We start from the raw sequence: 13443 nt of genomic DNA, 5'->3' as shown, positions 1-13443 counted from the left end.
CTCTCATGATATAAAAAAGTAACATTATTAAAATTAAATGCTTGAACAAGAAAAAAGGTTTACAAAAATTTATTGCATCCAAATAGTTAACCATTTGCAATAATACACTATTTATCTCTTCATAAACACCAACACTGAAAATGTATTACAATACTGCTAAAAAGGCAAAGCATATAAGATTTATGCACAATTTATACACAATTGTGTACAAATTTACATACAATTACAATATGCTGTCTACCAAAATACAACCTACTAAAAAATTAGGAAGTTAGAAAAATAATTCTAAGACTTAATCGTGATCTGCAAATGAATTTTTTAAGTTGCTTAGTGCATATTCAACTATGCTCAAATATATAATCTATACTAAAATAGTGCGAGAAAGTATTTGTATCCCCATCATGACTACATAACCCATGGGTATTAGATCTCTCTTTGGTATAGTGAATATTAAACAAGTTAATGAATTGTATATTTTATGAAAACACATTAAACTGAGTATAGAGACAGGCTCAAGATAAAATTCAGTTCTTCTCAAAAGTACTCAACAGGGTTGTATTTTTTAATCACAAATTCAAGATGGAATTAAAGATACTTTCCAATAAAATACTTGCCAGTTACAAAGAGACATGATCAGGTAACTTAAAAGTTGAAAATGATATTTATATTTTGACAAGCTCTAACACACACACACAAAAATTATACCTTAACAACACTCTTATTTGGTGGTTGAATATGAAATTAAAGTAATCATTCACAGTTAAATTAAGATGCAGACTGTTTAAAACATTATTAGCCTTTGAATAACATCTGAGGCCTCATGATGTATAGAAAATCAAATAGTAGCAAATACAAATGAAGAAAGAGTAAAGTATCTTAAAAAAGAATAAAATTTTAAATGCTTTCAGTATCTGGCTGCGATGATGTAATATAAAACCCCTGATGAATAAATTGTATGCCCTTATTACTCCATTCTGGAACCTACCACCTATCCCACAAAATAAATGGATATACATTTTTAAATTTAAAAAAGTAGGCAAGCAGAATCTGAATCTTTGTGTCCACAATTAAGCTCTATTCAAAAGTGTAAAATAAAACTGTTCATTTACCTTAATAAAAACATTATTCTGTTAATTAGCAGAATGCTGACCTTTGCAACAGAGAAACCTAACAGCATCAGCAAGATATAAAAGAGTGAGACTAACAGCTGAACCCAGGGCATTTACTAACTCAATTCATTTCTTACAAAATTATGACATAAAATTACATGTGTATTTTTATGTTTTCTTAATGTTAGAACTTACTATTAGGAATAAATGAATGGTTAATGTAGTGCTCTTTAATGAAATCATCTCAAATCTATCATGGATTTTTTGGTACAAGAATTAGAGAAAATTTCGCCCAACTTTTTCTTCTTAAATATAGTAAATTTTTGACAAAAAGTAAAGTCACTTGCCCATGATGACACAGACAGTTGTTAAAAATGTTAGAAATCAGATACCCTTATGCCCATTATTCCAAAATTCCATGCACTATACCACACTATCTTCTTGTTGAAGATTATGAGCATGGGGTATGCTATTGTCCAGGAAGTGTTTAAAAGTTATGTTGAAACCTTATAGCTATATTCTTTAATACCGTTGTTTTCCTTATTCTTCACTATACTGATAGTGTCTTCTTTTTTCTTCACCCAGCCACTCCTTACTTAAGTATATCTGTATAGGCTACACTGTTGATATTTAAACCTATTAAGTCTTACTAAAGTAAATGCTCTCATACCGTGTGTTTCTATTTTATTTGAAAACTGGTTTAACTCAGTCTAGATACCTTGCAAATTTACACTTATTTTGAAAGCAATTTCTTAATCTTAAATATCTGAGTAATCTCTCCTTTTGTTTACTCTCAACAGGCCTTAATAAATAGGACCACCATATTGGATGGCAATTAACAATAGTCAAATATAGAGGAGATGTCTGTTGTTACCAATTTATTGAGATATGATTTACTTTCATCAATAATCTGTCAAAATAAATTATTCCAAAAAAATTATCGCAGTTTACACAGAAACATAAAATTGACAGTTCTGTATTTATAACACACCCTATGCTAGGTGTGTAAATAATATTACTTTCTCTTAAGGTTTCTGAGTTTTAGCCCATTTTCTGGCCTTTCTTTCAAACTTGCAGGAAGACTGTGAGCGAGTCTTTCTAAGGCAGGCACTCCTGGTTTTTACAACCTGCTTGCTGTTCCGTTGCTGCTGTTTGTGCCCATGCCTAGGGTGTGTTATAATCTTTTTAAAGTCCTTACAGATGGAATCATACCTATTCTCAGGATCATTGTCGTCATCATCATCATCCACTGTGACAGGCACTGATTTAGATAAGGCTTCATCTCCTTGAGGGAAAAAAGTGTACTTAAAATTAGCTTTAAATAAGCTACATAATTAAAACCATGTAAAATAAAACTGAAAGCCAAAAACTTTAAAGCAAACTAAGTGGGGTCTAAACTCTGGACTCCAAAATATGAGTAAAAAGCATTCTTATAGAAAACATAACCGAGTATTTGTGAAGTGCCAACAGTAAAATGATAAATAGCTGGCCCTTATATATTTCAGAGTTCCCTCCCAGGGCACAATGCTTTTAAAGTCCACCCTTCTCAGTAATAATTCTGCATCAACAGTCATCATATTAGCACAAGTTTCTTGCCGCAATAACCTTTGTACTGATCCATTTTAATTTTGACATTAACAGGTGCTGTAACTTCGAGGAATAGCAAAACCGGTATTAATGCTTTGGTAGTAGCAAGTAATTTTAAAATGCAGTTGAATGTGTATGGTATTCGTGATCTGAGTTACCCAGTGATACAGTTCAGTACAGTAAAACTTATTTTCTTATAAAAAGCTACATTTCTATCTTCTGATTAAAAATCTAAAGAGGGCCAGGCAAGGTGGCTCATGCCTGTAATCCCAGCACCTTGGGAAGCCGAGGCAGGTGGATCACCTGAGGTCAGGAGTTCCAGACCAGCCTGGCCAACATAGCGAAATCCCGTCTCTACTAAAAACACAAAAATTAACCAGGCATGGTGGTGTACACCTGTAATCCCAGCTACCAGGGAGAAAGAGGCAGAAGAATCACCTGAACCCGGGAGGCGGAGATTGCAGTAAGCCGAGATTGCACCACTGCACTCCAGCCTGGGCAACAGAGTAAGACTCTATCACCAAAAAAAAAAAAAAAAAAAAAAAAAAAAAAATCTAAAGAGGTTAAGATTTGGGCATTTCATTCTACATAAATTTTACTTAAAAAGAAAAACAAACTGAAATATCAAACTGTAGGTTAATATTATGCATGCTTAAGTATTTCAGGAGAAGTATGCTGATGTGTACCATTTAATTTGAAATGCATCAAAGATTTTACGGGTATTATACTAAGTGAAAAAAGCCAATCTCAAAAGGTTATATACTTCATGATTCCATTTCAAAATAGCAAAATTACAGTGATGAAGAACAGATTACTAGTTGCCAGATGTCAGGAATGGAGGTAAGGACAGCAGTATCATTAGGGAGCCTTGTGATAATGGAACTGGTTTGATATCTTAGTTGTGGTGGTGATTATACAAAGATACACATGGGGTACAACTGCATTGAACTATACTTGCACACACACAAATGAGTGCATGTGAAACTGGTGAAATCTGAATAAATCTTCAGTTTTCTGGTTTTGACACTGTACTACAGTTACAAGATGTTACCCTTGAGGGAAACTAAGTGAAGTGTATCTGAGACCTCCCTGTATTTCTTATTTTTTTACAAATTCTTGTGGATTTATAATTATGCAAAATGAAAAGCTAAAAAGGCAAAAAAAAATACACTGATGGATAGACAGAAGGATATATAGATATGTTATCAAGAAAATACAGTATAATATTAATGGTAGATGCTTTGATGTATACTTCAATGTTTTTCACAATAAAATGTTGAAGAGAAATGGAGGAAAAAAAATCTATAAAGAAAACAGACACCTACAGGCTCAGGATAGAAATACACTAAATAAGGCCAGGCATGGTGGCTGAAGCCTGTAATGCCAGCACTTTGGGAGGCTGAGGCGGGCAGATCACTTGAGGTCAGGAGTTCGAGGCCAGCCTGGCCAATATGGAGAAACCTCGTCTCTACTAAAAATACAAAACTTAGCCGGTGTGGTGGCATGTGCCTGTAATCTCAGCTACTCGGGAGCCTGAGGCACGAGAATTGCTTGAACCCAGAAGGCGGAGGTTGCAGTGAGCAGGGGTTGTAGTGAGTCGAGATTGTGTCCAGCCTGGGTGACAGAGTGAGACTTCAACTCAAAAAAAAAAAAAAAAAAGAGAGAGAGAGAGAAGAGATTTCATAACATCCCAGCAAACTCACAATAAATATCTCATCCAAACAGACCAATCTTCAAATGAAATATAATTAGCACTGTCACTCCCTCTTTACTACACCTTTCAAAATCTGACCTATCCTTTGAGGTTCAAATGCCAACTATTCTTCTACGTATTTCCCCAAATATTTAAATATCTCACTGCTATTTATTGTGTAGCCCCATTATAGACTGTCGTTGTTTTTGTTTTGAGACGGAGTCTCGCTCTGTTGCCCAGGCTGAAGTGCAGTGGCGTGATCGCGGCTCACTGCACTCTCCATCTCCCGGGTTCAAGCGATTCTCCTGCTTCAGCCTCCCAAGTAGCTGGGATTACAGGTGTGTGCCACCACACGTGGCTAATTTTTTTGTATTTTTAGTAGAGATGGGGTTTCACCATGTTGGCCAGACTGGTTTCGAACTACTGACCTCAGATGATCCGCCCACCTTGGCCTCCCAAAGTGCTGGGATTACAGGCCCCAATCTAGTTTTATATCTTTCTTCTATTACCTTTTTTAATGATTTCTCTATGTCTGTCTTGCATTAAACTGCAATCTCCTAGGACCATGTTCTTCATCTTGGTTATTCATGCCATTACCAAGCCCATATTTCTAGGAATATACTGTAGCTGTAATATGATACCCAAATACTGCAAATAAACTGGAATCCTCTAAACTCAATAGGGGGCAGGGTTTTTGTTTTAACCTTCTAAAACTGTGACCTAAAATTAAGCTAGACAGAGGAGTACATAAATTCAGCATGCTTATATAAGCATGTAAGTAAATTCTGAAGGAATATCGTAACATTGGCTCACACACAAACTTATCTTTAAAAACAGAACTTTTTACACAGTGCTTATTTTCTTTTTTTTTTTTTTTTTTTTTTTGAGACGGAGTCTCGCTCTGTCGCCCAGGCTGGAGTGCAGTGGCCAGATCTCAGCTCACTGCAAGCTCCGCCTCCCGGGTTCACGCCATTCTCCTGCCTCAGCCTCCCGAGCAGTTGGGACTACAGGCGCCCGCCACCGCGCCCGGCTAGTTTTCTGTATTTTTTAGTAGAGACGGGGTTTCACCGTGTTAGCCAGGATGGTCTCGATCTCCTGACCTCGTGATCCGCCCGTCTCGGCCTCCCAAAGTGCTGGGATTACAGGCTTGAGCCACCGCGCCCGGCCCACAGTGCTTATTTTCAAGGCACTCATATTCTTTTCTACTTGTTTCTATTGACAAGGCCCCATTTTTGACAGGTTAAATTCCCTAACAAATTTATCTTCTTTCTTATTTCATCCCAAATAATCAGCTTAGCCCCCAAAAATATCCAGGGTAAAGAAAATCTCAACAAGGCATATTTCACCAAGGAGTTGAAGGATTGGCATTTGCTGAAGTAACAGATTCTCAAAGTTTCTCTTGATACACACCTCAGGAAAAGTTTACCTCCCCATCAGCCTATTTGTCCTTCAGATCAAAGTTAAATAAATCAAAATGGAACACAGTGATCTAGATCAGTGCTGAGATAAGTAATTATCAGGAGATGCATCAATTGAGTATTTGCCATATATCACCATCCCTTCTTAAGGCCTAATGAATGCATATTAATTATTACACCAAAAATTAATAATTCTCAACATGAGAGGTGTGTAATACTTTCATAGGTATCAATAAATCAAGTGAGATCTTGAGAAAGTAAAGTAGTAAAATACTTGAAATCAAACATATTGATTTCACCAGTGAAACTGTTTAATCACAGAAACCAATTTTCCAAAGTTTAAAATTAGCCATACTAAGAAAAAAAGAGAGAAGATCCAAATAAATAAAACCAGAAATAAAATTAGTTGTGACATATAATTTTTAATGGATTTTTAACTAAATTTTTAAACACCATTTATTATTCTTAAACTCTAATCCTTAATAAGGATTTTCACAGCTAACCTAACAACTAAAACATTGATTTGACATCAAAGTAACTATTAGATTCTGTATTTTTAATATAAGTCCATAATCCCTTATACATAATTTTGAAATCTAAAACACTCTCAAAACGGAAAGTTTCTGTAAGAGGGTACCAAAGACAATCTGGCAGCAAAACCTGTTCTAAACTGCTTATTCACATGAAGAAAACATGTGAATCTTCAAATGTTTTGCTGCAGAAATACTGTGTTTGATTATCTGGTGTTGCATCAGGTCCCACTGGGGCTTTTATAAAATATATAGTAACTGCTCTCTATTATTTTTCTAAAAGACAAAAAGTTGTAAATTCTGAAACACAATAGACCCCAAGAATTTCAGGTAAGAAACTGTGAACTTGAATTACAATAGCCACACAAACAGAGCTCCATCTAGTCATCCGATACAGCAGAGCATTCAACTGAAGCACACACCATGCATATCACATGTGGTTTTCAAGTCAAGTCATAAGTACTCCATAAAAGAAATGAAAAGTTTTATTAAAAAAACAAGATTTTGCTGGGCACAGTAGCTCATGCCTGTAATTCCAACACTTTGGAAGGCCAAGGTGGAAGGATTGCTTGATGCCAGGAGTTCAAGACCAGCCTGGGTAACATAGCAAGACTTCATCTCTACAAAATTAAAAATTTAAATTTAAAAAATAGCCAAGATTCAAATTAATTCCATTAAAATCCAATTGGGATCAATTGAAAACTGTAACATAAGAATTGAAAGGAAAAATTTTTTAATTCTACCTATGTTGGAAATACAATTTTATGTAAAACCCACTTCATAAAAATTTTTAAATAAATTCTGAGTATCCATAGTTAACTGACAGGTCTTACTGACTAAAAAAAAAAAGACAAATGACCAATACACATGTATTATACAACTGATTTTTAAAGTAACTTTAATAATAAAAACCTCTTTTTAAAATTATTTTTCATAAATTTTTAAAGATTAATTTTAATTAATTCCTAAGAATATTTTTATTCACCAGCTGACCCAAACTTTAATGTTCCTAGTACTCTACCTCATCAGAGTAGGCTAATCCAGCTAATGTTTGGATTTTCGTCCTTCCTTTATTTTGACAGTGTTTTTAAAAGAAAAACGTCTGTTCATGTCATTAGAAACGAGTTAATAAGCACCAACAAAGGGTTTTAATTAGGTAAATTAAAATAATTAAAGGGAATTTCATAAGACACAAAGTTATCTGTTCAAACTTAAAAAGCCATATGCATGGCAGTTAAAATTTTGACACACCATGTCATACCAGTACCAAGGATTCACTTCCATTATATAAATAAATAGCTACTGAACCACTGGTACCAATCGCTTTTCCTTCATAAACTACTGCTCATTACTCTAGAGAAAAGCACTAAATATTGATAAAGAAATTTTGTCATTTACTCAACAAATTTGGGATCCCTGATACTGAATACTAGCGATGTTCAAAATATCTTCCAATGGCAGTAGAAAAATAAATGGGGAAATGTTTTTTTTAATAAACTCCTAAATAATTTTAAGTGGTATTCTCCTTAGTAACCCTAAATTTGATTAGCTTCAGGGAAAATTAAACAATGTAGTAATTCAAGAGGGGGAAAGTACAAATTATGAATTTTTTATTTATTTTTGCATACCTGAAGATTGGCAAAATCCAGTATGTGAAGACAGCACTAAATTTTCAGTCACGGGCTTAATTTTCTGTTCATCACTGCTTCCCTCGCCTATAGAATTCTGATCATCATCTTCTATATCAGAAGATGAGGATGTAATGTCGGCTTGCTTCCTTTTAGTGCTTGTTCTCAGGGAGTTTCTCTTTTTCTCCTTGACAATGACTGCCTTCTTTTTAGATGAAGTTCTTTGCTTCTTCTTTTTATTATCTTCAGAACTTTCCTCAGCATCAGATGATGATGAGCCACTTTGTATTTCCTTAGTATTTCTCTTTGAACTTAAATTTCTTCTTTCCCTCAATTCTATTCTTTTCAATCTCTTATCAGAAGAGTTACAACCATCTTCCTTCATGGAATATTTCTCAGTATCAGATGATGAACAATCTTGTCTCTTCCTTGAACTCTTTCCAAGCAACTTGCACCTTTTCTTCTCTCTACCATATGCTCCATTCTTACTCTTTTTATCCTCTGAAGAGTCACAACTATCTCCTTTCCCTGTTGATTTCTCAGCATAATCAGATAATTCATCCTTCTTTTTAGAAGTTTTCTCTCTTATTTTTTTACTTTTCTTTTCTCCATCAGTTGTTTCATTCTTATTTTGTTTTATGCCCTTAGGAAAATGACAAATTTCTTCTCGCTCAGGTAACTTCTCAGTGCCATCAGATGAAGATTCATACTGTTGTTCCATTTTAATTACTTTTTTCTTAAAGTCTGAAATTTCCTTTTTTTCTTCAGCTCCCTTTTTGCTCTGCTTTTTATCATCTTCAGAAGTTTCATCACTCTGGTCTTTCTTTAGGAATTTCTCAGCAATATCAGATAAGCCATCCTGTACTTTTTTACATGTTTTGGTTTTGAGATGCTTGCTCTTTTCTTTAGTTTCAGCAACTTTTCTGACATCCAAAGAAGTAAAACTCTCCTCTTTCCCAGAAAGCTTACTGACACCATCAGAGGAAGCACTTGCTTGCTGCTTCTTAGGAAGTCGATCTCTTAATTCCATGATGGTCGTGTCTTTATCAACTGTGCCTTCTGCTGAAGAGAAATTCTCTCTGTCTTGTTTCCTTTCAGCATCATCAGACGATCCTTCTTGCGAGGTCTTCAAACCTTTGTGCCCTTGATTATCCATTCCTTTTTTGCTGTGTTTTTCATCTTCGGAAGAGTCAAAATCCTTTGTATTTGGAATTCTTTTTTTGGTGGTTCTGGCAGCACCAATTTTACTCATGCTCTTTATCTCTTTTTCTAATTCTGAGTCATAATTAGAAGACTCAGACTGGGTTTGTCGTTTCTTTTTAGAAATTATAGCGCTCTTAGCTGATTTGCCTTTTTTAGTATCAAAATCTGAGCCAGATGTAGAACTTTTTCGTTTCCTTTTTCCTTTATCATCTTTCCCCGCCTGAGTCTTTAAATCATACAAAGTCTTATGGTTTGTATGGATTTCATTAACATCAGTATCTGAAGAAGAACTGTGACTCATCCTGCTTACCTCTTTCAGGATTGCTAGCATTTCATCAGAATCTGAATTTTGATCCACAGTCTCTGATTGCTTAGATTTTGGCAATTTATTAGGTTTAGGATTATCTATAGCACTGTCAGAAGAATTCCGCTTATCCTTTTTTCTCACTGGAACGGGTAGTTTTTGTTTCTCCTTAACTGTTTCATTACATTCTTCATCTGAATTAGATGTTACAGGGTTGGTTTCTGTCTGTCGCCTCAAGGGTGTGGTCTTTACACGTGGGGATCTTCGAAGATCAGATTCCTCTAAAAGTAATGAAACTTCATTTTCAACCAAATGCTCATTATCACTGTTTTCCTGTCCAAGTCCACATTTCTCTAACTTGGGGTTCAGACCACAACTTTTATAGCCATCTTTATCTTGTGGAACTTCCTGACAATCAGCACCTTTAATTGGGGAATTAGAAAGGGAAACAGGGGTGAGTTTAACATATAATTCTTTTGTTACTTTAGCTGTAGTTTTTGATTTAATACCTCCTCTGTTGTCTTTTGAAGAAATATTTAATTTTACAGATGCACTCTCCAGTTCTTGTTCAGTTCCACTGCTGCCATCCCCTTGATGATCAGCTGAACTCTGAACTTCCATTGCAGTCTCAAGATTCTCAAAAATGTCTTCTGGAACTGAGGAAGGAACAGACACAATATCCATGTCTAAGTCTTCCGAAGTGTTGGCAGGTTCATACTGAGGTTCTTCTTTTCTATCAGATTTCTTATGTTCACCACCGGTACTTTTATTTGCTCTTTGTTCCTCTGTTGGAACATTCTGATCCATGTGCTCACTATCTACCTGTTTTCTTGAAAGTTTAGCTTCTGACTTTGAAATATCCTTCCTTTCCAAAGCACAAGGTTTTTCTCCTTTTCGTGCTTTTGTTTCAAACTTAGCATCTATGCCTTTATGCTCTTTGGTATTTTTCTCTTTATTTACAGCATCCAACGCTCGAAACTCTGAATTTAAGTCTTCTTCCAATGCAAGATGAGCTTTCTTGATATCAGCCAACACAGACTTAAAAGCTTTAAGCTGACGTAATTTTGTAGCAGAACTGATTTCTGAATTATCTGTTGCCTGCTTTAAAAATTTAACATAACTGGAGTTCATGTTGGCTGTGGTCTCGATCAGTTTTTTTGCCTTCTTAATCATTTCTTTGGGCACAATTAGTGCGGAATAAGAGTAGGTTACAGAGCCAGAACAGGAATCATCTAATTTCTTTTCTTCTCCATTACAATTTGAACTAGTCTTCTTTGGAGAAAATCTGGATGTATGTTCATATACTTTATTACTCTTTTCACTGTCAACTTTTATCTTCTTCTTATTTTGCTGCAACAACTGTTCCAAATTCTCAAATACGCTGTTACATGCAGTGACCAAGTCCAACAAAGGCTCTGGGTGACAAATGTAGCAATACCATTGGTTGTTTTCATCCATTATTGTGGACAACTCCTTTCGACCAAGGTTGCGCAGAATGCATTTCTTGCAGAAAGCATTATGGCAAAAGTCACAACAAATCAAGTTTCCACCTTCTGCACACCATCTGAAATGTTTTAAAGATTAAAACATTATTCCCTTCTTTCAGGAAACTGAAAAGATAGGTAAAAAAATAAAAATAAACACTATTCCCAACAAAACTCATTTTAATCTCTTTGTTATAATGCGATTTAAATTTTACTCCCAGTAATTTTAGTAGTAATTTATGTCATCTGCTTATTCTTTACTAGAAACTTAAACTAGACATAAACCTAGGGTTTGATAGAAAATAACAACCTTTCATTAAAGACATCAATGATGATACTATGAAAGACAAACCTCATAAAAGATTATGTAACAATTCCTCCCAAAAGTAGGAAACACTGAATGTTAGCTCATCTATATTACCTACCTACATTGTTCATCCATTCCATCTGAGTCACGGCTAATATCATCACTCATGTAATACTTAAAGCAATTCTATTAAAAGAAAAGAGGAAGGGGAAATTTAATTCAAAATTGATAGCATTCATAAAGGACAAAAACTTTACTTTTTTAAGTAATTAAAAACACTGGGGAAAATCTCCAGAACACTGGTATGGGCAAAGATTTATTGAGCAATATCACACAAGTTCAGGCAACCAAAGCGAAAATTGGCAAATGAGATCACATCAAGTTAAAACGCTTCTGCACAGCAAGGATACAATCAACAAAATGAAAAGACAACCCACAGAATGGGAGAACATTTTGCAAAGTGCCCATCTGACAATGGATTAATAACCACAATATATAAAGAGCTCCAACAATTCTACAGGAAAAAAATCAAATAATCCAATCAAAAAATAGGCAAAAGATTAGACTGGACATTTCTCCAAAGAAGACATACAAATGACAAATAGACATATGAAAAGCTGCTCACCATCACTGATTATCAGAGAAATGTTCATCAAAACTATAATAAGATATCATCTCACCCCAGTTTAAATGGCTTATATCCAAAAGACAGGCAATAACAAATGCTGGCAAGGATGTGGAGAAAAAGGAACCCTTGTGTACTGTTGGTAGGAATGTAAATGAATACAATCACTATAGAAAACAGTTTGGAGTTTCCTCAAAAAAACTAAAAATTGAGATACCCAGCAATCCACCTGCTGGGTATATACACAAAAGAAAAGAAATGAGTTTATCAAAGAGATACTGGCACTCCTATGATTGTTGGGCCACTGTTTACAATAGCAAAGATCTGGAAGCAACCTAAGTGCCATCAACAGATAAATAAATAAATAAATAAAATGCGATACATATACACAATGGAGTACTATTCAGTCATAAGAAAGAATGAGATCCCGTCATTTGTAACAACATGGATGGAACTGGAGATCATTATATCAAATGAAATAAGCCAGGCACAGAAAGACAAACATTGCATGTTGTCACTTATAAGTGGGATCTAAAACTCAAAACAAATGAACTCATGGATGAACTAATGAAGGATGTCACAAAGGATGGTTACAAGAAGCTGGGAAAGGTAGTGAGGGGATAGGGAGGAGGTGGGGATGGTCAACGGGTACAAAAAAATACAAAGAATAAGACCTACTATTTAATAGCACAATAGGGTGACTACAGTCAATAGCAACTTAATTGTACATTTTTAAATAACTTAAAGAATATAATTAGATTGCTTGTAACTCAAAGGATAAATGCTTGAGGGGACAGATACCCCATTTTCCACGATGTACTTATTTTACATCACATGCCTGTATTAAAACATCTCATGTACGCCATAAATATATACACCTACCAAGAACCCACAAAAATTTTAAAAATAAATTAAAAAAAAAAAAAAAGGAGTATGTGTGCATGTTTCAGAGACTCAAAGCAAAAACACTGTACTACCCCAGCCGAGCACAGTAGCCCATGCCTATAATCCCAGCACTTTGGGAGGACGAGGAGGGTGGATCACCTGAGGTCAGGAGTTCAAGACCAGTCTGGCCAACATGGCGAAACCCAGTCTCTAAAAAAAAAAAAAAAATTAGCCGGGCATGGTGGCAAACGCCTGCAATCCCAGCTATTCTAAAGGTTGGGGCAGGAGACTCACTTAAACCCAGAGGCGGAGGTTGCAGTAAGCCAAGATCACGTCATTGCACTCCAGCCTGGGCAACAGAATAAAACTCAAAAAAAAACCAAAAAAAAACAAAAAAAAAAACAAAAACAAACAAACAAACAAAAACACTGCTACCCACTATCCAATGTCTGTATTGTACAGACATCTAACTATCTCAAGTCTCAAGAATTAATGCCTTGAAATAGATTTCCATACACTCAAGTACCACTATTCCTTATTTAAAAGTTTATAAAAGATTTTTGGCTGGGTGTGGTGGCTCATGCCTGTAATCCCAGCACTTTGGGAGGCTGAGGTGGGTGGATCACTTGAGGTCAGGAGTTCAAGACCAGCCTGGCCAACAGGGTAAAAC

At 35.3% G+C, this 13443-nt stretch overlaps 1 protein-coding gene across 10 annotated transcripts in view; it reads right to left on the bottom strand.

Moving 5' to 3' along the window:
- The window catches only part of LOC105464243 (ATRX chromatin remodeler), a 284777-nt gene that overhangs the window by 175263 nt on the left and 96071 nt on the right, over positions 1–13443 (bottom strand). For 8 of the 10 annotated variants that reach the window (XM_011711962.2, XM_011711997.2, XM_011711969.3 and 5 more), the window contains 3 exons: positions 11382–11449; positions 7966–11036; positions 2322–2394 (listed from right to left, as the gene is read on the bottom strand). In XM_011711962.2, the coding sequence (XP_011710264.2) occupies positions 2322–2394; positions 7966–11036; positions 11382–11449 (3212 nt within the window). The remainder of the gene's footprint in view (positions 1–2321; positions 2395–7965; positions 11037–11381; positions 11450–13443) is intronic. The other 2 variants (XM_011711976.3, XM_011712007.3) reach the window with 1 other exon arrangement.

Source organism: Macaca nemestrina, chromosome X (genome assembly GCF_043159975.1).
Source record: "Macaca nemestrina isolate mMacNem1 chromosome X, mMacNem.hap1, whole genome shotgun sequence".
Lineage (NCBI taxonomy): Eukaryota > Metazoa > Chordata > Mammalia > Primates > Cercopithecidae > Macaca > Macaca nemestrina.
Note: the sequence above shows the minus strand (reverse complement) of the source record. Positions and strands in the feature narration are given on the sequence as shown.